The 22658-nt window shown below is 42.8% G+C and overlaps 1 protein-coding gene across 2 annotated transcripts in view; it reads left to right on the top strand.

The window, feature by feature from the left end:
- AKT2 (AKT serine/threonine kinase 2) overlaps positions 1-21611 on the top strand; it is a 106117-nt gene extending 84506 nt beyond the window's left edge. For both annotated transcript variants that reach the window (XM_077482629.1, XM_077482620.1), the window contains exons 3-14: positions 718-852; positions 932-1043; positions 1153-1315; positions 5140-5271; positions 6925-6990; positions 9084-9152; positions 11218-11340; positions 14828-14956; positions 16765-16979; positions 18644-18731; positions 18873-18975; positions 20000-21611. In XM_077482629.1, coding sequence (XP_077338755.1) covers positions 718-852; positions 932-1043; positions 1153-1315; positions 5140-5271; positions 6925-6990; positions 9084-9152; positions 11218-11340; positions 14828-14956; positions 16765-16979; positions 18644-18731; positions 18873-18975; positions 20000-20079 — 1415 coding nt within the window. In that variant the 3' untranslated portion in view covers positions 20080-21611. The remainder of the gene's footprint in view (positions 1-717; positions 853-931; positions 1044-1152; positions 1316-5139; positions 5272-6924; positions 6991-9083; positions 9153-11217; positions 11341-14827; positions 14957-16764; positions 16980-18643; positions 18732-18872; positions 18976-19999) is intronic.
- The last annotated feature ends 1047 nt before the right edge of the window (positions 21612-22658 follow it).

Here is a 22658-nt window from a genome sequence, read left to right on the forward strand (position 1 = left end):
ACAGGCTGGTAGAGGTGTAACAACATATTCGCCGACCCATCATCGCAGTTTGCTACGGAAGTTCCGTCACCGCCATCTTGCTACACCCCACACTTGTCCACAGTAAGGATACACTAAGAAGGGGGGAAAGCGGACATGTTGCACCCACTGGAGTTTTGCATTTTACACATTTATAACAGTAAAGTCAGTTTATATAGTGAAATACAGGACTTACAACTCCGTCTGACTACTAAGATCTTGAATTTTTAAAGTGGTGGAGAAATGATTTAAAATAAGTCTTTCGTGTGATGGACGTTTTTGATCAAGGCTTTCTTTTTTTATTGGTTTATCACTTTGATTATACTTGATACTGTGATGAATTTGGTGTTTGATATTTATTATCACACATCATTGTTTTGCATCATATAGTTTATCGAGTAGCGCAACAATATTTTTTATTATATTGCAGTTTTTTTTTATATGGGGAATACATTTTGTGGTGGTCAATTTTATTTTATTTTTTTAATATGCACTGATTGGTAGCAAAAAATTTGCAACAGCCATCATTTCATTCTACAGGGCCAATGCTTTCAGAAAATCTGTAATGCAGACTTTACTGTCTACAAAAAATAAAAATTGCTTTAGAGGGGAACTGGTGAAAAACATTTTCCCCTTTTACTATGTAAGTTTATGTATGTAGAGATTTCTGATGTTCTCCTCTCTTCTTTTTTTCCACAGGTGAATATATAAAGACCTGGAGGCCCAGGTACTTCCTATTGAAGAGTGATGGCTCCTTCATCGGGTATAAGGAGAAGCCAGATTCCTCAGAGCACAGTGTGTCTATGCCCCCTCTTAACAACTTCACTGTGGGAGGTAAGTACCTAATCATTTCACATTTCTGGAGAACATTACAACTATCTATGTCTTCATTCTACAACTTCCTTTCTTTTAGAATGTCAGCTTATGAAGACGGAGCGCCCCAGACCTAATACCTTTGTGATACGATGCTTACAGTGGACAACGGTTATTGAGCGCACATTTCATGTTGACACACCTGAAGAAAGGTACGCAAAGGCCCTTGGCTGACTGACTTGCTCATTTCAACTGGTTATAGATTTTGGAAATTATGGTAGAGGCGCTACAATGACTACTTATTTTTTTGTAATCCGAAAGGGAGGAATGGATGAGAGCAATCCAAACCGTTGCTAACAGCTTAAAGAACAGAGATTCTGAACTAGAGGATGAGGAGGCCATGGACTTCAAGAGTAGCTCTCCGAGTGATGCAACCAGCACAGAAGAGATGGATTTGGCAATATCGAAGGGGCGATCTAAAGCCGTAAGTGAAGGAGCTCTGAAAAAACACCCCACTTTGTTCTAAATCGTGTCCTAAAAGACACTTGTCCTAAGAAAAATATGAGGGCTGCCATTGCTCTCCTCCATAATGAGAATTCTGCAGCAGGAATTAAACCCCCTGTTGCTTTTAGGGGGGGGGGGGTGACTGCCTGGCAATTGCAACTCATTCAAGTAAATTTGGCCACAAATCTTAACTGGGGTTTCCACCCCCAAACTACAAATATAAATTAACCCTTAGTTTTGAGCCCCCTATAAAGATGCTTTCACACTGATGTGTTTCGTTTTACCCGCACCGCGGGTGCAGGACAGTGCATTTGCAACTTTCCTGTGTTAACTGCGCTTTGCCCCTGACTTGTATTATCTCCTGCAGGTGTGGTGCACTTTCTAAAGTGCACCAAAATTCCTGCATTCACTGCACCCACGGTGTGGGTAAACTGCAGCGCATCAGTGTAAAAGGAGCGCTATACTACTATGCTCAGTGTATTGCTTCACACTGACCTGAAGATCTCCTCTTTCCTGCTGTTGGCGCCACTCTGGAGACCGTTAGCCATGATAAGAGATGGAGTGCTGTTGGATTCCCTCCGTATGGGACAAGAGCAAGCACTACAGAGGAAGCATCGGCTTATGCAGCTCTTGCTCCCTACTACAGCTCTAACTTTACAAGTAGTTCCTCTGTATTGTACTCTGATACTCTGGGATGGCGGGTCAGCAAGCCCAGACCACGATCTATCGGTCGCCTGTCTGCGATCTACTGGTAGGTCATGATCTACAGGTTACTGACCCCCGATCTAGGGTGATCAAAGGGTTAACTGTGTGCCTAGCCAGAGTTTTGTGTACACTGTGTGCTGTTTTTACTAAAGGATGTGATGGATTGTTTTTTCCCTGCTTTGGAGGGAAAGAAAATCCATCACTTCTCTGCTGTCAGAACAGAGCTCTGCCTTAACATAGGCAGAAGCCTCTGTTCTGTGTGTCTCCTCGATGAGCGGCGGTCATCTTTTGCCCGGCACCTGCTGATCAGCTTCTGCGACTATTCATGCACTAGCCAACGCAACATACAGGGATATGGGAAAGGGTATTGACATAAACACATATCCACACAGGTTGAACTGAATGGACTGGTGTCTTTTTATCATCTACGTAACCCGTAAAATATTCTTGGAGTTTGGCTTTAACCTGAAAGTTTCTGTTTTCGTTCATTGATGCACATCGCTCCATTATTCAGAACCATGGGATTATATCGCCCCCTACAGGAGTAGGACACGAGGCAGAAAAAAGACTTGGCTAGGCTTATGGGCAGACCTTGGTGATATACACCCCCTCTCTGCTATAGGCCTTCATTTTTTTTCTGTCTTGTCTGGTGTAAGAACCTAGTTCCCTGCTGGGATAACTGGTCCTTGCAATTTTGTTTTTGCTTTTTAAACTACTTTTTTGTCTTGGATTTTTTCCTGTAAGATCTACAATCAACTGTCAGACAGGGCGACGGGCTGGACACTAAGATTCAGTGGTCTCCCCAGTCTGGCCAGCGAGTGCGTGCAGACTGCAGCTATGTGTTAAGTCGGCCGCGACATAGCCCCACTGGACGGGGGCTGGCCCTGCGAGTTAAACATCTCACGAGTTCGGATATGCCCGGGTCTCGGCTTGTGTCGCATCGTTCCTCGTGGCCGACAGCCAACCCCCACCCCCCACTTCGGAGTTGTTGCATGCTGCGTTTCAACTATTGTTGTCTCACAGGTGGGCCTCCCTGTGGCCCTGCATGTGTGGGTGTTGGGCCTGGTAGGTATCTACCTTCGAGGCGGTTCCATTTGCACAGTTCCATACAAGCTCAATTCAAGTGAGATCCTGGCATAAAGTGCCCAAAGTCTCTGAGCTATCAGATTCTGCTGAGCCAGAAAATCAGGGGCCCCTGGTCTGGTGGCTTCGCTCTCTGGGATTTCGTCAGGGCACATCCTTTCTCCCCTTGTATTGAACAGTGGCCACCACCAATGCCAGTCTGGGTGGGGAGGTGTCCTGGGACTGGGATCTGCTTGGGGTTGTTGGACACTGGAGGAATCCTGACTGCTGCTCAATATGCTGGGACTTCGAACGATCAGACTACACATGGATCATGGAGGTCGACTTTGGGGGCTCCTGGAACGGATCCAGTCGAATGATGCCATGGCGGTGACCTATGTCAATCACCAGGGGGAACGAAGAGTGTGTTGGCAGCCCTGACAGTAGCCAGCATCCTCCGGTGGGCAGAATGCCTTGTTCCAGCCCTCTCTACCATATGCATTCTAGGAGTGGAAAAATGGCAGGCAGTTGCCTGTCGACTAGTGTTGGTCCATGGGGTGGTCCATTCACCAGGACGTTTTTCATCGGATATGTCTTCGATGGGGCACTCCCGAGATAGACTTGTTGGTGCCCCGGTTTAACGGAACGGTACTGAGGTTTCTGGCAAAGTCATTGGCTCCTCCGGTGCACACTGCAGACACTCTGGTGGCTTTGTGGGGCTGGTATAGTCAGGTCGACGCCTCTCCTCAAGATTCTGCTTCGGCTTTTGTGCAAGATCGAGGCAGAAGGAAGTTTGGTCATTCTAGTGGGCCTGGATGGCCTTGTCGGTCTTGATACGCCGACCAGGTGCGCTTGATCGCTGCTGTTCCTTGGTGACTGCTCTTTTACTCTCCCAAGGGCCGATCTTCCATCCTTCTTCAGTCCTTCTTCATTCGCTGGTTTTGTAGACCTGGCTGTTATGAGCCGGGTGCTGAAGTTACGACTCTGCTGAAGGCTAGGAAGATTTACCACCGGACATGGTTAGCATGCATATCCTGGTGTGAGGCGCTTGGCATTTACACTCGTTCTTTCTCGGCTCAGATTTTGATCTTTCTTCATGGTGGGTTGAGCAGAACATCTACAGGAGCCTTCCTTTGAAAATATTTGGGAGGTTCTTCTGCTTGCTCTGTCCCAGAAGGTGGATTTTTTTGGTTGCTCTGATTCCTTTTGACTAAGGACGTTGTATTGCCTTCCCTGTGTCCCAGGTCAAAATGTCCCAAGGGATTTATCTTGCATGCCCTGGATGTATTCAGGCGATTCGTGTGTATTTGGCAGTCACAGGGTCTTTTCGCAGATCAGACTCACCTTTTGTGATCACGGACGGGCCAAAAAAGGGGCTGTCTGTTGTTGCTAAACTGAAGGCCTATAGCAGAGAAAGGGGGTGTATCTCTTCTAGGACTGACCATAGACTTAGCCAAGCCAAGCCGTGCCCTACTCCTGTACGGGGCGATATAACCCTATGGTTCTGAATAATGGAGCGCTGTGTCAATGAACTCAGGGAAATTGATTTTACGGTAAGTCAAAAATCCAATTTTTCAGTGTACCTTTCTCATTTTCATATGCATACCGTTCAACTTTTCATGACTGCATTTATAACGCATATATCTAGATTTATTTTGATCAGCTCAAATAAAAAAAATAAAAACGCAGATACGATTTGTAATAAATTACACATTTTTGAGTGTTTGAGGACCTGCATCCTAATGTCGTATTGGAACACAGCAGTTGTTTCCATGCAGCAGCATGTTTCCCAATAGACAACAATGGGACACCAGCACGGGGATGCATGCAACACCTTTGCATTCCCATGCCGGTCAGACATCCCCCCTTGGGGCACGCTGCTAATTGTCCCATATAAACGGCCTAAAGGCAAAAAAAACAACAACTTTTTATAGTTTTTCTTTGGGTTAACTGTTCAGATAATAAAAGCAATTCTTTATTTTTTTTTCCCCTCAAGCTTATTAAGTTTATTTTTTTCATTTGTGAACTCTTCTCTAGACCATGAATGATTTTGACTATCTCAAGCTGTTGGGAAAAGGAACATTTGGAAAAGTGATCTTGGTACGGGAGAAGGCAACGGGTCGTTATTACGCTATGAAAATCTTACGCAAAGATGTCATCATCGCCAAGGTGCGTGCGCAGATGTTTTGAGCTGCTATATACTATATGCACTCCGTGACCACTTTATTAAGTATAACTATGTACACATAAAGGGTGTTAGCAGGAATATTGTGTGGTACTAAAATAATACTCATTTGGTGTTAAAGCCCAACTCGGTGCAAATTTTTTTTTTTTTGTAAATTCTTTATTACATTTTTTTGAAAATGACATGGCTTAGTCTGGAATCAACAACAATACATAATGACAGACTTTCCAGGAGTTTGGTAAATATACAGAGAGCATTGTCAGTTACATAGCTTAACCACTTCAGCCCCGGAAGAATTTACCCCCTTCCTGACTTTTTGCGATTCGGCAATGCTTCGCTTTAACTGACAATTGGGTGGTCGTGCAACATGACTCCCAAACAAAATTGACTTTTTTTTTTTTTTTCCCCAACAAATAGAGCTTTCTTTTGGAGGATTTGTTTATGGCTAGGGATTTAATGTAGTTTTTGTGGCTTTTATTTAGTTTTTTAGCAGTTTGTAGTTGAACTGGCCATAGATCTTTGCTGCTACAGCGTATTGTCTCCTAAGATCAACTTCTCGGGCATTCAGACATGCCCTTCTGCAAGCCTTTGTTACTAAAGCTGGCAATACATGGATCGGAATTTAGCTGGTTCAGCAGGGATCGGCAGAGATTCAATCCATATCTGGGCAGGCTGATTGTACGACTTTGGTACAACCAGCCTGTTGTGTTTTTTTTTTTTAAATGCGATTATTGCCAGTGTCCATAGCTGCTAGTAATAATCGTGTTCCTCCAGCTGGGAAGGCTCCTCGTGCCTCCTTTCCACCAGGAGTACACAATAGCATTGCAGGAGGCATTGTCAGTGTTGATGGGGGAAATTGAGCGATTTTTCTTTTCCTCCACCCATGGAGGAAGGAAAGAAAGTCACATTTTTTTCGGGCTTCTTAAAGCGGGGTTCCACCCAAAAACTAAACTTCCGCTTTTAAGTACTTCTGACTCTCCCGACATGCCACATTTGGCATCACCTGGCCGTGGGACAGGTAAGTATCTGTTAAGTCAGCAGCTAGACTTTTTGTAGCTGCTGACTTTTAAATGAGTGGAACTCTGCTTTAAGTTTTGTTATTTGAGCATCTGTGGACTTTGACTTCTTTTTTTTAAAAGAAAGCCATTGCTGACCTCTTCTAGAATTGATATTTGCTTGGCTGTCATGCTGATCTTCCCCCTTTTTGAGTGAATAACTCAGAAGATAAAAAAAAACTGAATTCTTCTTTAGGCAGTAACCTAGATCACGCAGCTTCTAATGTTTGGTCCAACAACACTTTTAGTCTCATGCCAGCCACACTTGGATTCAAGTTTATTTAGTCATATAAAATTTGGAACGCATGGTAAAAGGCAGAGATGATATTTCATCCTCATGTACAAAGATGTCTTTAGATATAGTGAGATTATAAGGCATCACATGTACAGCACAGTATATGGAAAAGCGATTTTTGTCCTGCATGATTTTCATGAATGGAACTAGACAAAAAAGGAAAATAAAACCAAAAAGGTTCATCTGTAGAGTGTTTGTTGTTTGTTTTTTTTGTATTTTTTTCCGTGTTACTTGTGTTTCTACTCTCATCTTGATTTATCGTTTGACATTTTCTCTTGTGGCTCCAGGATGAAGTGGCTCATACAGTTACAGAGAGCAGAGTCTTGCAGAATACAAGACATCCATTTTTAACGGTAGGTTTTGTTGCGGGAGGTCCATTGTTTGTTTGTTTTTTGTTTGTTTCTATTTTTTTTCTTTTTAAGTCACTAATTATACATTTGTATCATTACAGTACAACTGTATTGTTGAATATACTCTTCTATAGCTTCTGTTAATATACTTGTCTTAATTTTTGAAGATGGGGGGCTGTTATAGACAATCTGGTTGTTCTAAAGCAGATACTGTTGTTATTGGCCATCCTGCCTTAAAGCATTTGTTACCCCCAACACTCCATATTTCTGATATGTGCCTGCTGTACCATGTACTTGTATGAGAAAGTATCCTATTCTCCTTGTATTGCTTCCTTTATGTGAAATCCCTGGAGTTCCTGCCAGTCCCTCTGATTCCCTATTAAAACAACTGACCACACTAAGCAGGAGAGCACACTGTGGTAAGTTCTCTAGCTATGCTGGGAACTCTGTGTACTCTTCTCCAAAGACTTGTCCTAACACGCCCCCGCTGCACAGCCATTCACTGGGAAGCTCAGAGTGCTGCTGCCCCCTCAGGCCTAATGCAGCTGAGAACAGAGGAAATGTGACCACCCATCAAGGGGAAAGTATTGATGTGTGTTTTTTTTTTTTTTTTTTAGATATAGAGAGATAGAGATAGATATATAGATAGCTATATAGATAAATGTTTCGCCTTTCATTTCTATTAAACTGAATGTGGTGTTTTACGAGGTGATCGTTTACAATTACTTTAAGGTTCTGTTCACTGAATTTATTGACACATGCAGAGACATTTGGGTCTCGGATCAATACAGAGAGGTTTCCTCAGTGGTTTAGGGTCTGCACACCTGTTATGAAGGGTCCTACTTTCCTTTCTGGATCCTTGGTTTATTTTATTTTTTTTATAGAGGATTTATCGAGGAATTGAGAGTTCCTACAGCTCCAAGGTTGACAGGAACAGTGGCAGGGAGATCTTGAAGTAGGTGATGTTAGGAGATGTATAGCTGAACCTAGCAGTCTCCACCTAGAAGTCCCTTTTAGCTCAACTGAAACTTAAAGGGGTTCTAAAAGATAAACTTTTTTTATCTTGATGCATTCCCTGTGGTGTTTTAAAAAAAAATCCCTGTATTTGTTTCCTCCTTTATAGTTACCTTGACCTGATCTCGATCTGCCACTGTTCCCATTCTTCTCTCTGCTCACAGAGGCAGCAGCTGAAACCATTGGCTCCTGCTGCTGTAAAGTAAATCATGTGATCAGAGAGCTGGGGATGGGGTTGAGCTGCCCTGTGTGTTGGTAGATGCACACTGCCCCGCTCGGAATCGAGCCGCACGTCTGCCCCTAAGCAAGCGGTTTTCTATGGGGGCAGACACAGAAAAGGAGGAGCCGAGATCTCCCACGGGTGACCCCAGAAGAGGTGATTCAGGGCTGCTCTGCGCAAAACCATTGCCCAGAGCAGGTAGGTGTAACATGTTTGTTTTAGGCTGTATTCACACTGCAGCGGAGAGCTGGCGCAGCGATTCACCGCTCCAGCAGCTCTCCTTTGCAGGCTGCAGAAGGGGACGGTGTGGTGTGAGATTCAGCACATCACACTGTTCCTTCCCTCCCCCCCCCCTTTTTTTGTTAACTTTAAAGTGTACAATTCATTCACGGGAATGTTCAGTGGTGCGATTTGCTGCACATTACTGTGAGATTTGCCCTTGGCTGTATTGCAATGTGAATAGGAAATGTTTTCTGTGACCGCATATAGTGTGAATTGGCCCCGGGGGGCGGGGGGGGGAAATGTGTCTCTACAACCACAGTTAATGTGATCGATATTGTGTATCCACCCCTACTATAACAACAAAACTGAATCGCAGGCAGGGAAACTTTTATTATTTCTGATTCAGACCTGATTCGCTCTGACAGGCAGGGAAGGAATGGCTTTTGCACTGGGTTTATGTGGTTAAGTTTATATAAAAAGACTATACTGTCTAACAGATTTATTTAAACAGGTAAGTAGGCAGTTATACAACCTAATTCTGAAAAATGATAATCAACAGTATTGTGCCGCTAGCATTGTGTTTGAACACAGAACGGTCTCATGAGCGCTAATTGATTTTTCACTCTGTTCTCTCTTACAGGCTTTGAAGTATGCCTTTCAGACAAGTGACCGGCTCTGCTTTGTTATGGAGTATGCCAATGGTGGAGAGGTGCGGGCTTTAAATATATATTTTGTGGTTTAGTGCATGTGCACCAGTTATTGAGTACACACGCTTATTTAAAGTAAGAATTCAGCACTGCCCCTCACTAGTCGGCTTCCAGCTATGGTGATTCCACACCTGGAGGCTAGTGAAGAACTAGCCCAGGTAAGGGCGGTGCTGGATCCCTAGAGAGCAAGTGTCCTTTTATTAAGTCAGCATGTCCCTTCATTTTTTTTTTTTTTTTTTTTTTTTTCCAAGAACCTTTTTAGGAGCCTGGATGTTATAACATTATCAAATAAATATATTTAATATCATCCTGAAATGCTGCTAAGTAGTTAAATGAGACGATCAAGGTGTGAAAACACTAGACATTCTTGTTAAATTCTGAATGCTGATTTTATAGATATTCTCATATTTTTGTGAATATTTTATTATATCTTTTCGTGTGACAACACAGAAGAAATTATACTTTACTACAATGTAAAGTAGTAAGTGTACAGTTTGTATAACAGTGTAAATTTGCTGTCCCATCAAAATAACTCAAAACGCAGCCATCAATTTCTAAACTGCTGGCAACAAAAGTGAGTACACCCCTAAGTGAAAATGTCCAAATTGGGCCCCCTGTGCCATGTGACTCATTAGTGTTACAAGGTCTCAGGTGTGAATGAGGAGCAGATGTGTTAAATTTGGTGTTATCGCTCTCACTCTCTTATACTGGTCACTGGAAGTTCAACATGACACCTCATGGCAAAGAACCCTCTGAGGGTCTGAAAAAAGAGAGTTGTTGCTCTACATAAAGATGCCCTACGCTATAGTAAGATTGCCAAGACCCTGAAACTGAGTTGCAGCATGGTGGCCAAGACCATACAGCAGTTTAATAGGACAGGTTCCACTTGGAACAGGCCTCGCCAGGGTCGACCAAAGAAGTTAAGTGCACATGCTCAGAATCATATCCAGAGGTTCTTTGGGAAATGGAGGTATGAGTGCTGCCCGCATTGCTGCAGAGGTTGAAGGGGTGGGGTGTCAGTCTCTCAGTGCTCCAACAATACGCTGCACACTGCATCAAATTGGTGTGCATGGCTGTCGTCCCAAAAGGAAGTCTCTTTTAAACATGATGCACAAGAAAGCCTGCAAACAGTTTGCTGAAGACAAGCAGACGAAGGACATGGATTACTGGAACCATGTCCTGTGGTCTGATGAGACCAAGATAAACTTATTTGGTTCAGATGGTGTCAAGCGTGTGACTGCAACCAGGTGAGCAGTACAAAGACAAGTGTGTCTTGCCTACAGCCAAGCATGGTGGTGGGAGTGTCATGGTCTGGGGCTACAGGAGTGCTGCCGGCACTGGGGAGCTACAGTTCATTGAGGGAACCATGAATGCCAACATGTTCTGTGGGACACTGAAGCAGAGCATGATGCCCTCCCTTCTGAGACTGGGCCCCAGGGCAGTATTCCAACATAACGCCAAACTCACCTCCAAGATGACCACTGCCTCACTAAAGAAGCTGAGGGTAAAGGTGGTGGACTGGCCAAACATGGCTCCATATTTAAACCCTATTAAGCCTCTGTGTGGCATCCTCAAAGGGAAGGTGGAGGAGCGCAAGGTCTCTAACATCTACCAACTCCGTGATGTCATCATGGAGGAGTAGAAGAGAACTCCAGTGGCAACCTGTGAATCTCTGGTGAACTCCGTGCCCAAGAGGGTTAAGGCAGTGCTGGAAAATAATGGTGGCCACAAAAAATATTGACACTTTGGGCCCAGTTTGGACATTTCCCCTAAGGGTGTACTCACTTTTGTTGCCAGCGGTGATTTAGACATTAATGGCTGTGTGTTGAGTTATTTTGAAGGGGCAGCAAATTTACACTGATATACAAGCTGTTCACTCACTACTTTACATTGTAGCAAAGTGTAATTTCGTGTCGTCACATGAAAAGCTATAATAAAATATTTACAGAAATGTGAGGGGTGTACTTAAGTTTGTGAGATACTGTAGATGGAGATATATAATATTTATTTTTTAATTTGTATAAATGGTTCCTATGCTGTTAGTGACCTGTCCATTCCTCCCCACAGCTGTTCTTTCACTTGTCTCGTGAACGAGTTTTCACAGAAGAAAGGGCACGATTTTACGGTGCAGAGATTGTGTCTGCCCTGGAATATCTCCACTCCAGGAACGTGGTGTACAGAGATATTAAGGCAAGTAAAAACCAATATGTTGTCCTGATAAGACTTCTTCTCTTTGAGTCTGTTATGGTTGTTCGTTGTGTCAGCAAGGGGACATTTCACATTCATCAAACCTGTTTGGGAAGTTCGCTCCTGGTGAATCTGGCCCACCTTGGCAGAAAAGGTAGTGGTGAACCCTTTTGAGGGTCTTGGGCTGCTATCTCTGGGTACAACCTCAAGGTTGTTTCCACGTGTACTTGTGGGGGTAGGTAAAAGGAGAGCCTGGTATTCAATTAGAAGTGGTACACGGGTGAATAAAGTAGTTATATTGAAAGTTAAAAGCATGATAAAACCATCGCGTTTCAGGGGTATGAAGACTCTCCCTTCTTCAGGGCTGCTGTATGCTTTGATGAATGGGGATATACCAACACTGGTGAAATCGGGAGAATGTCGTCTGTATTTTCCATTGGTTGCAGCAACCACTGCAGAATGCAGACACTCTCCCGATTTCAGTGTCACAATCTGCTGAGCAGAAAGCATCAGTGTGCACAGATTTTGCTTCTCTCTTACCACTATATCCCTGGGATGCCGATCTGTTGATCCGGACCTTCATTTGGAAGTTATACCCATAAGGGACATGCGTTGTTGACCATCTGTTCAGTGGTCCATACCTAGAGGTGAGCGAAGCAAGCGTGTTGAAGGTGGAGGGAAAGTCACCCTTGCATTGAAATTTCTCACGGGGATTCTTTGTTGCTGGAACTCCTTTTTTTGGATTATGTGAAAAAATCTTTTAGTGTTCAGCTGCATTTATTTTTGTTCTCTTTGTGCTGATTGTATTTTATACTTTTTTTTTTTATACAATATCCCCATTCATCATAGCATACAGCAGCAGCCTTGAAGCAGGGGGAGTCTTTGCTCCCCCAAACGTGTTGGTTTTATCGCGCTTTATGACCTTCAATAAAACTACATATTGACCTGTGTTCCACTTCTAATTGGATACTGGGCGTTAGAATTGATTTGGAAGCACTTCGAGTCCTTTCACACTGCTCTGCTGAAAAAGCACTGCTTTTTGGTGCATTTTCTGGTTGCCTGACACTCCCAGCATGCACTTGTGAAACATGGACATGTAACTAAAAAAAAGCCCCAAAAACGCAACCATTTATTTCAATGGGAGGGTTTTTGTTTTGTTTTTTGTAAGCAGGATACCGAAGATGCAGAACTTTAAAAAAAATGCAGCACACAGATGTGAAGAGTCCCATAGAATTTAAAGGGAATTTTATTTTTCCCAAATGACAAATTCATTTTTTTTATTTTTTTTTTGCATTTAAGTCCAAATATGAGATCTGAGGTCTTCTTGACCCCAGATCTCATATTTAAGAGGACCTGTCATGATTTTTTCTATTACAAGGGATGATTACATTCCTTGTAATAGGAATAAAAGTGTAAAAATAAAGGGTAAAATAAGTTAAAAAAATAAATAAAAATAAAAAAACAACTTTTTGAATGGGCCCCGTCCTGCCGAGCTCGCGTGCAGAAGCGAATGCATACGTGAGTAGCTCCCGCATTTGAAAACGGTGTTCAAACCACACATGAGGTATTACCGCGACCGGTAGAGCAAGGGCAATAATTCTAGCCCTAGACCACCTCTGTAACACAACATGCAATCGGTAGAATTTTTTAAATGTCGCCTATGGAGAGTTTTAAGGATAAAAGTTTGCCGCCATTCCACAAGCGGGCGCAATTTTGAAAGGCGACATGTTTGGTATCAATTTACTTGGCTTAACATTATCTTTCACAATATAAAAAAATTGGGCTAACTTTACTGTTGTCTTATTTTTTTAATTCAAAAACGTGTATTTTTTTTAATTTTATTTTTTTGAAGTGCGCTTGTAAGACCGCTGCGCAAATACGGTGTGACAGACCGTTATTTTATTCTCTAGGGTGTTAGAAAAAAGTGTATAATGTTTGGGGGTTCTAAGAAATTTTCTAGCAAAAAAATCATTTTTTAACTTGTAAACACCGAGTCTGAAAAAAGAGGCCTGGTCTTAAAGTGGTTAAATAGTGTGAATGGGTCCCTAATGTGCAGTTGGTTCAAAGCAATCCAGTTGCTTGTACACTTTTTTTGTGCATATAGCTGATTAGATTGGGATAATGGTTATTTTTTTCTATTTATAGTTTATATATTGGAAAGCACATATTTTTACATGAGAAGGGAGCCTTGTATATTGTTACCCTAAAAAACTAAGGGGTCTTTGTTTAAAAAAAAAAAATATATAGTTATCACTATATTTTTTGTAACATGATTACCTTCTATGATCGGCTTAATGTAACGCCTATAATGTGGTGTGCACCCCCCAAAAAAAACAAGAACATACAATACGGTTATAATTGGTTTTGCCTGTGCGTTTGCTGAAGACATCCACACAGCAACTTTCTTTTTATCAATAGACCCCCTAACTTCCTAGGCTGACAACACTACTCCTCCATGGATAGAATACAGTGAGTGGAGTTTGTCACCCTGGAACAGGATCACTAGATGAAAATAAAAGGACAAGAGCCAAATGTAGACTACTGCAGCAACTATAACTACAGTCTAGGACACACAAGCCAAATGCTGGGCCGACATCGGCCCTTTCAATAAAAAAAACTGCTGAATGGAGAGTTCTGGCGGGGGCATGGCGGCGTCCCCCTGTCAGAACACAATAACATCGGATTGTTTTTTGTTTTGTTTTTTTTATCCAGAAAAAAAAGTTTTCATTTGGTATTATGCACATACAGTCCAAAGATCAACATTGGATTGTTAGTACAGCAGCTATTACTGGACCAGCCCAGTTTTTGGTTTTTTTTTACATTCAATTTGCTGGGTTGACCGAACGAAAAAAAACGAGTGGTGTGTACTAGGCTTAAAGTGGTTCTGCACCTAAAAATAAAATATTAAAAGCCAGCAGCTACTAATATTGCAGCTGCTGACTTTTAATAAAATCACACTTACCTGTCCCAGGGTCCAGCGATGTCGGCGGCAGATGGCGAGCAATCGCTCGTCTCGCTGCTGCCCCCGCCGCCATCCTCTGTCAGGGAATTGGGAAGTGAAGCATTGCGGCTTCACTGCCCGGTTCCCTACTGCGCATGCGTGAGTCGCGCTGCGCGTCTCTTCTGGTCCCCGCTGTGTCCTGGGAACTGTGTGTTTCCCAGAACACAATGGGGGGGGGGGGGGGGTCCTGCGGTGGTCTGTCCCGGAAGTGGGTGCAGATACCTGGATTATCCAGGTAACTGCACCCCCCCTCCCCCCTGAAAGGTGTCGATTGTGGCACCGGAAGGGGGGAGGGATCAGATTAGCGGAACTTCCCCTTTTAGGGTGGAGAACCGCTTTAAGGATTGGTAAGCTACAGTATTTGTGTTGGGTCATTGTTAGAGGACATAAACTGAGTTTGCTACACTTGCAGCAATCTTTAACTTTTCAGTTTATTGCTAACATAGGTGTAAAGGAATTCCTGCTAATTTCTTCTTTTCCTCTCTAAAGCTGGAGAACCTTATGCTGGATAAAGATGGTCATGTAAAAATTACAGATTTTGGACTCTGTAAGGAAGGCATCACAGACGGCGCTACAATGAGAACGTTTTGTGGAACCCCAGAGTACCTGGCCCCAGAGGTAACGATTAATTTATGGGTGGTCTTAGTTAATTTAAAAAAAAAAAAACAGAAGTAGGCTATGACATGTAATAATGTATACCTAACATGTTCCTTTTAAGGCACCTCCCATCCAGACAGGTGGAATCATTCCAACAGGATATCCCCTGCTGTTCTAAAGCTCAGACCACCGGCTGGGCACATCTCCCCAGGGATTGGCTGAAGCACAATAAATATTCAAGCTGCTCATTTGATTTTCCAGCCTGCTATGTTTTAGAATTATGTAGAATGCAGGGGGAAGCAAACAAACCTGCAGCCTGTGAGATCCATCACAGCCCAAAGAATACAGAGGACCAAAAATAACTTAATTTACCGAACATCCTAGCAACCTATCTAATAGCGTGCTACAGCTATAAATAAGTGCACACTTTTATTTATTTTTATTTTTTGTGTGTGTGTGATTTGTATGTGCCAGCTAAAAGTGATTTGGCTGCAGGAGTAGATACTGGATGCACTTACAGTAGGTTTGGGTACCCCCAGCATTTAGTAGGCCAAATAGGAGATGGCATTGATTGTCTATCCCTAGTGCATAGCAGGGGCTAGGTGGATCAGAGAAATAGTGAGGGGAAAAAAAAAGTAAGTGATCCCCTGCTGATTTTGTCGTTTACCCACTGACAAAGAAATGGTATAATTTTAATGGTAGCTTTATTTTAACAGGGGGAGACAGAATAACAAAAAAAAATCCTGAAAAACGCATTTTTAAAAAAAATTATAAATTGATTTGCATTTTAATGAGTGAAATAAGTATTTGACCCCTTCACAAAATATGACTTAGTACTTGGTGGAGAAACTCTTGTTGGCAATCGGAGGTCAGACATTTCTTGTTGTTGGCCACCAGGTTTGCATGCGTCTTGGGGGGGATTTCGTCCCACTCCTCTTTGCAAATCCTCTCCAAGTCATTAAGGTTTCGAGGCTGACGTTTGGCAACTCGAACCTTCAGCTCCCTCCACATATTTTCTATGGGATTAAGGTCTGGTGACTGGTTAGGCCACTCTGGGACCTTAATGTGCTTCTTCTTGAGCCACTACTGCCTTGGCCGTGTGTTTAGTGCGACTATGAGCACTAAGAAAAGAAAGTACTCATAATCTCAGTTCATTGCCTACCTGCATAGAAGACACCTGGGAGCCAGAAATTTTGCTGATAGGGGATCAAATACTTATTTTACGTTAAAATGCAGATTCATTTATAACTTTTTTTAAATGTTTTTCTGGATATTTTTGTTCCGTCTCCCACTGTTAAAATAAACCTACCATTAAAGGGGTTGTAAACATGGCAGTCACTTAGGGGTCCCGACTCTTGATTGGATAGATTGATAGCAGTGCAGCCATTGGCGCTCCTGCTGCTGTCAATCAAAGCCAATGACTTGGGCTGAGTCCGGCATTCGTGTCTGTGGATGCAAATGCTGGACTCGGGAGCGCGCCCGCAAGGTAACCCCCTCGAGAGAGTGCTTCCTTCGCCTAGGGGGTTATCTGATGCTGCCGGGGGACCCCAGAAGAGGATGATCGGGCCACTCTGTGCAAAACGAGCTGCACAGTGGAGGTAAGTATGATATGTTTGTTGTTTTAAAAAAAATGAAAGGATCCCTTACAATCACTTCAAAATTATAGACTTATCGTTTCTTTGTCAGTGGGCAAAAAAAAATCAGCAGGGGATCAAATACTTTTTTCCCTCACTGTAGGTGCATTATTTTATAGTGTTTGAGAAAAAATTTTCTACAGTACTTTGTGTGTTTGTCTGAAGTTGCCCTTAGTAAAACTGACCTTTTCTTAGGTGCTGGAAGACAACGACTATGGTCGGGCTGTCGATTGGTGGGGGCTGGGAGTTGTGATGTATGAGATGATGTGTGGCCGATTACCCTTCTACAATCAGGACCACGAGAGGCTGTTTGAACTTATTCTCATGGAAGAAATCCGCTTCCCACGAACACTCAGTCCTGAAGCGAAGTCCCTGTTGAGTGGCCTACTTAAAAAGGATCCAAAACAAAGGTAAAGATTCCCCCTGCTGTTTACTTCAAAATCTCCAGAGAAGAGTTCATTGGCCTTCTTTTTTATTTTCAGTGTTGGATAACAGATGGTAAAATATCAATGGCTTACTCTAAGCGACTGTTGGGTGCTTAACAACATTATACGTTCAAAGTACAGTAGTACCTTGGATTACAAGCATAATTTGTTGCAGAAGCATGCTTGTAATCCAAAGTGCTTGTATATCAAAGCGAGTTTCCCCATAAGAATCAATGGAAACACAGATAATTCTAGTGTCACTGCTAGTGTATGCAGTATCGCATGTGGCCAGAGGTGGGGGGGGAGCAGGAGACACTCTGAGACTGCTCGGAAATCATGTGTTTCCAGTGCCCCCGCACCTCTGGCCACATACGTTACCATACACCCCCGAGGCTTGAATCCTGCTCGTCTTGCGAGACAACTCTCGCAAATTGAGTCAGAATTTATTTTTAAAAAAAATATTGAGAAACGCTAGCAAACGGTGTTACTCGCAATTTAAGGTTAGATAATAATGCAACACTCTAAGGTAGTTAAAGCGGAGTTCCACCCAAACATGGAACTTCCGCTTTAAGTACTCTGGCATGTCATTTTCTGGGGGGGGGGGGGGGGGGGAGTGGGTACCCTGTTTTTACAGGCACCCTGCTCCCACTTGCTCCCTGGCGCTGGAAGGAAGGTCACCAATGCCCCCCTCGCTCCCGGCAATCTTCTGGGACACGTCAATCTTCTGGGACACGTCAAAAGATTGCCCGGCCATTCACAGCGTGTGGTTCGCACATGTGCAGTGCGCGCCAGGCTGTGAAGCCACGGCCGGGCGCCCACAGTTAGAATGCCGGTGCCTCGGAGAATAGGGGGAGCGGAGTGAGGCTTCTTGCTCCCGCATCGCTGGACTGTGGAACAGGTGAGTATCTGATTATTAAAAGTCATCAGCTACACTTTTTGTAGCTGCTGAGTTTTAAATGGGTGGAACTCCGCTTTTAAGTAGTTCCCTAACCTTAAAAATGAATGAAAACGCAGGTGTTCTGTTATACAGGTCATGCAATTTTAAAGTTGGCCTGTACTCAAATATTACCATACATTTTTGTTGGTTTTACTGGAATGGATTGAAATTGTTTTAAAGAGAACACGTATCCTCAGTTCCCGTTCCTAAAAGCCTAGGGATTTGGTTGTGTGATCTGTGCCGAGGAGGAGTATCAGAATTCAGATTCATTGATCCTTATGTTCAAGGCTTGGCTTTTTGGTTATGTGATCAGCACTAAAGGAAACCAAAATTTCTCCAGGTGTAAAACATTTCATCCTTTCTGTAATGATTTAATCATCCCCGTAAGACTGTGAACATCACTTTTAATTTAACATTACAGAATGTTTCCACTTTATAATATTTTTATAAACGACTTTTGCATTATCCTGCCCAATAAACAGGTTTACCTGTCTGCTAGTGGCATACACACCATCCACCTCAGCCAAAGCTACTTTAATTTTCAAAAATTCAATTGTTTAGAAGTGGTTGGGTTTTGTTGCAGTGGGTAGTACTTTCTGAAATAACTAGAAGGGGTCTGTGTGACTAGTGAAACACAATCTGCTGTTTACAGATTAAATTTTCATGAAGTACCCATTGCAAGGTTATCCATTAATTATATGGCACATTGCAGGCTTGGAGGTGGACCCAATGACGCCCAAGAGGTGAAAGATCATCGATTCTTTTCTTGTATCAACTGGCAAGATGTCGACCAGCGAAAGGTAACTTAGATACACGTGTCATTTTGCTTCTGTGGTTGTGTTGTTAAATTTCATATCATATGGGCAGAGTGTAGAGTGTATTTAATATGCATGTACCTGATTTAATAATTGTCTTTTTTTTTTTTTTTTGTCTATGATCAGCTGACCCCTCCCTTCAAGCCACAAGTCACCTCTGAAATTGACACCAGATACTTTGATGATGAATTTACAGCTCAGTCCATTACAATAACACCTCCTGACAGATGTAAGTAAACCTTTCTCTTCATCTTCCAGTCTAAAGCTGGCCATACATTATACAATTTTCTTGTTCAATTTCCTTTGGATTTACTTTCAAATATGGCAGCAGTTTTAAGATTCGTTATATCCCGGAATTCCACTTGGAGCCCGCGTTCACACTGTCAATATCTCCCCCGTACTCCACTGAATGTTTTGCAGTGCAGGTCGCATTGCAAAACATCCTTAGCAAAGCGAGCCGGGGACACCGAGAGCTTGACCCTGAAGTGACGTCAGAGACGTCGCTTTCCGAGTCGCAAGAAGAGGATGAGAGCTTATGTGTATCTGCTCTTCTCCTTCCCCTCTACCCATCAGTACCCGCCATGGAGATCTTGGGCCTGCCGATGGGCAAGCGGAGCCTGGTAAGCCAGTACCGGTGGTGTGTGTGTGAGCAATCGGGTGGTAGCAGAGCCGCCCAAATGCTCTCACCTGAAAGGCAGGAGTCTGCCTGTCAGTTTCACACTATTCCAGTGGCTACAGCCACCGGATTGTGCGTGTGATACCCCCTGCTGTTAGGCCCGTAAGACGTACAGAGCTGGTGGTGAAAAGGGTAAAGTTGTTACTAAAGTACGTTTTTTAAAATAACAAACATGTTATACTTACCTGCTCTGTTGTAGTGGTATTGCACAGAGCGGCCCCGTTCCACCTCTTCTCGGGTCCCCCCAGCGTCTCTCCTGGCTCCAACTCTTCTTTCAATCTGTTTGATATAGGGCACATAGTGTCTGCTCTCTTCCGAGCTGTGTGTCTCTGGAGACCCACCCACCACTTCCTCCTCACTGCATTTGATTGACAGCATCGGGAGCCAATGGTTCCTGCTGCTGTTTGAGTGCAGGGAAGAGGGAGGACAGAGGAATAGAAAACTTTTTTTTTTCCTTACAAGGCATGCATTAATGTAGAAAAAAGTTTTTAGCTTTAGTATCGCTAACTTTTGTTCTAATTTTTTTTTTTCCAGAGGTTGTTGTCATTTGTCCTAACACTGTCTTTTTCCCTTGCAGACGACAACCTGGATGCCTTAGAACCTGACCAGCGCACCCACTTTCCTCAGTTCTCATACTCAGCCAGCATTCGGGAGTAAGCCTACAATGCGAAGGGACACAACCGCCAGAAAGACTTTCTACTGAAAGATGTGCAGAAGATCCTTGTCCCTTTCTGAAGTGGGGCAGGAACTCTATATTCGTTCTACCGTCCCTGAAACTTAATTAAAAGACTACATAATTGAGCAGAATTTACTTAGAGACAATTTGCTATATAATGCGGTCTTTCATCCTGGATCGAAAATTTATGTTCATATCTTTTTTTTTTTTTTTTTTTTAAATGCCTTGTACTGCTGGGGCAGCAACAGGATTCTAAGCCATAATGCTGAAAAGAAACGGGCAAAGCATCCTTTAAAAAAAAAAATGCGGTTTTATAGCGGGCCACCACCTCTTCCCTACCTCTCTCCTGAGCATCATTCTGTCCTTATAACGGTACCATGATCTTCAAGGCAGGTGGAAAACCAAGCATGAAACGCAAGTCTCCATTTGTGCATGTTGTGCAAGGAAAGTTAGAATTGGCAGTTCAGTTTATTGGTGCTTTTTCCACTTGGTCGGTACAAGCAGAAAACAGTTATGCTAATTTTCTACCCCCACAATCACCTGTTCCCGGAGTCCACTTAGCCCTTTATTCCTGCATATGAATTGACGGATAGGCTGTGCTGCGTTAAATCTTGCTGTTACCGGCCTCCGTAAGCTGAACGTTGACGCTTTTGTTCCAGCAGGGGACGCCATGTATCTCCTTCCCAAAGGGCATGTAAAGTGGCTTAACTTCAATAACTGAATGTATTTGCAGAAATTTATTTTTCAAAAATGGATTTCCGGGTCAAAAGCAATAATTGTTGCTATTTTTAATTTCATCTTAATGTATTTGAAGCCCTGTAGGCAAAAGGTTTTTTTTTTTTTTCTTGGTTTGTTTTTCTTCTTCTCAAGAACTGGTATGACTAGCACTAAAACGTTTGGTGAAAAAAATCTCATTGGTTAAGAACTCTGCCAAATGTAAATGTCCCGCCTTCCCAGCCTTTGTGGAATGTACCAATTTTCTGGGAAACCTTGGATGTTTTGGGGGAAAATTAGGTTAAATAATTGCTTTATGACTTAAATGAATGCCCGGTATAGGCTTGGTCATTTTAGAACCGATGCCTCCACGTAACAAAAGTAGATGAAAAGCGACAGTTTGTGGAGCAATAATAGAATTTCTTATCTTACAGAATATCTGAACGTTGCATCTTTTTTTTTTTTTTTTTTCTTCTGCAATTTGCAGAACTCAGGTTTAAAGGGGCAGTCCCACACTCTGGTTCAGAAAATCCATACCGCCATCTTTAGAATATCTGCTGGTTTTAGAATGCCTGTTTTCATATTTTTTATCTACAGACCCACTTACATTTAGTTACAGCGTACAGTAAAACCTAAACCCCCCACCCCAACCTTCATTCACTCAGACTGCAAACAAATGGCTATTCATCATCACAAGGGTTTATTGGGACTGGTTCTTTAAACATAATGCTGTATGAGATGAATGTTTATCTCAGAAATTAACTTTTGTAGACATTTGAGATAAAAACACATTTTCTCATTTACTGTCTTTTTTTTTTTTTTTTTACTTGGGGATAACTTTTTTTTTTTTTGTCAGTAAAACAAGGAAAACGTGCAATTAACAGAAGGGTATGGTTCGTCTATACTTAGTTCTACAGAGATGACAGGTTTCCTTTCACTCCTATTACTTATAATAGACTTGATGGACTTGTGTCTTTTTTTTGTTTTTTTTTTTGCCTCCCCTACTATATAAACAGATATGGGCCATTTTACAACTGTGTACCTTAGCATGCTTGCACAGGTTATTAACCACTTGCGGACCACCCACCGTAGATATACCACGGCAGGGCGGCCGCTTTGTGCTGGATCACGTACCAGCTGTGCTGCGATTGGCTGCAGAGCCAGCCAATCAGTGGGCGCCGGCCGCTGATTAGTCGCCAACACCTGCACAATTGGCTCCAGACATTATTGTAGAGGACTGTGTAGGTAAAAAACACAGGGCTCTATTCTGACGGCCGCAAAGCAGGAAGTAAAAAAACAGCACATTGCTTAGTAATAACATCCCACACACTAACACGTTGGCCACACATTTAACCCCTTGGTCACCCTAGATGTTAACACCTTTTCTGCCATTGTCATTAGTACAGTCAGTGCATATTTTTAGCACTGATTAATGTATTGGTGTCACTGATTCCCAAAAAAGTGTCAGGAGTCTGATTTGTCTGCTGCAATATTGCAGTCCTGCTATAAGTTGCTGATGGCCGCCGTTACTAGTAAAAAAAAAAATTCCATAAATCTATCCTATAGTCTGTAGACACTAAAACTCTTGCGCAAACCGATCAATATACGCCTATTTTTTTGTGTTTAGTGCAAAAAATAAAAACCGCATCAAATACCACCAAAGGAAAGCTCTATGTGTGGGGGAAAAGGTATCAAATTTCTTTGTGTATAGTGTTGCACGACCACGCATTTGTCAGTTAAAGTAACGCAGTGCCGTATCACAAAAAATGGCCTGGGGTAAAACCTTTTGGAGGTCAAGTGGTTAATGGTGCTAGTTCACATTTATTTGGTGTGTTGACAAGTGCTG

Source organism: Lithobates pipiens, unplaced genomic scaffold (assembly GCF_037356315.1).
Source record: "Lithobates pipiens isolate NorthernLeopardFrog02 unplaced genomic scaffold, aLitPip1_a1.2 Scaffold_1, whole genome shotgun sequence".
Lineage (NCBI taxonomy): Eukaryota > Metazoa > Chordata > Amphibia > Anura > Ranidae > Lithobates > Lithobates pipiens.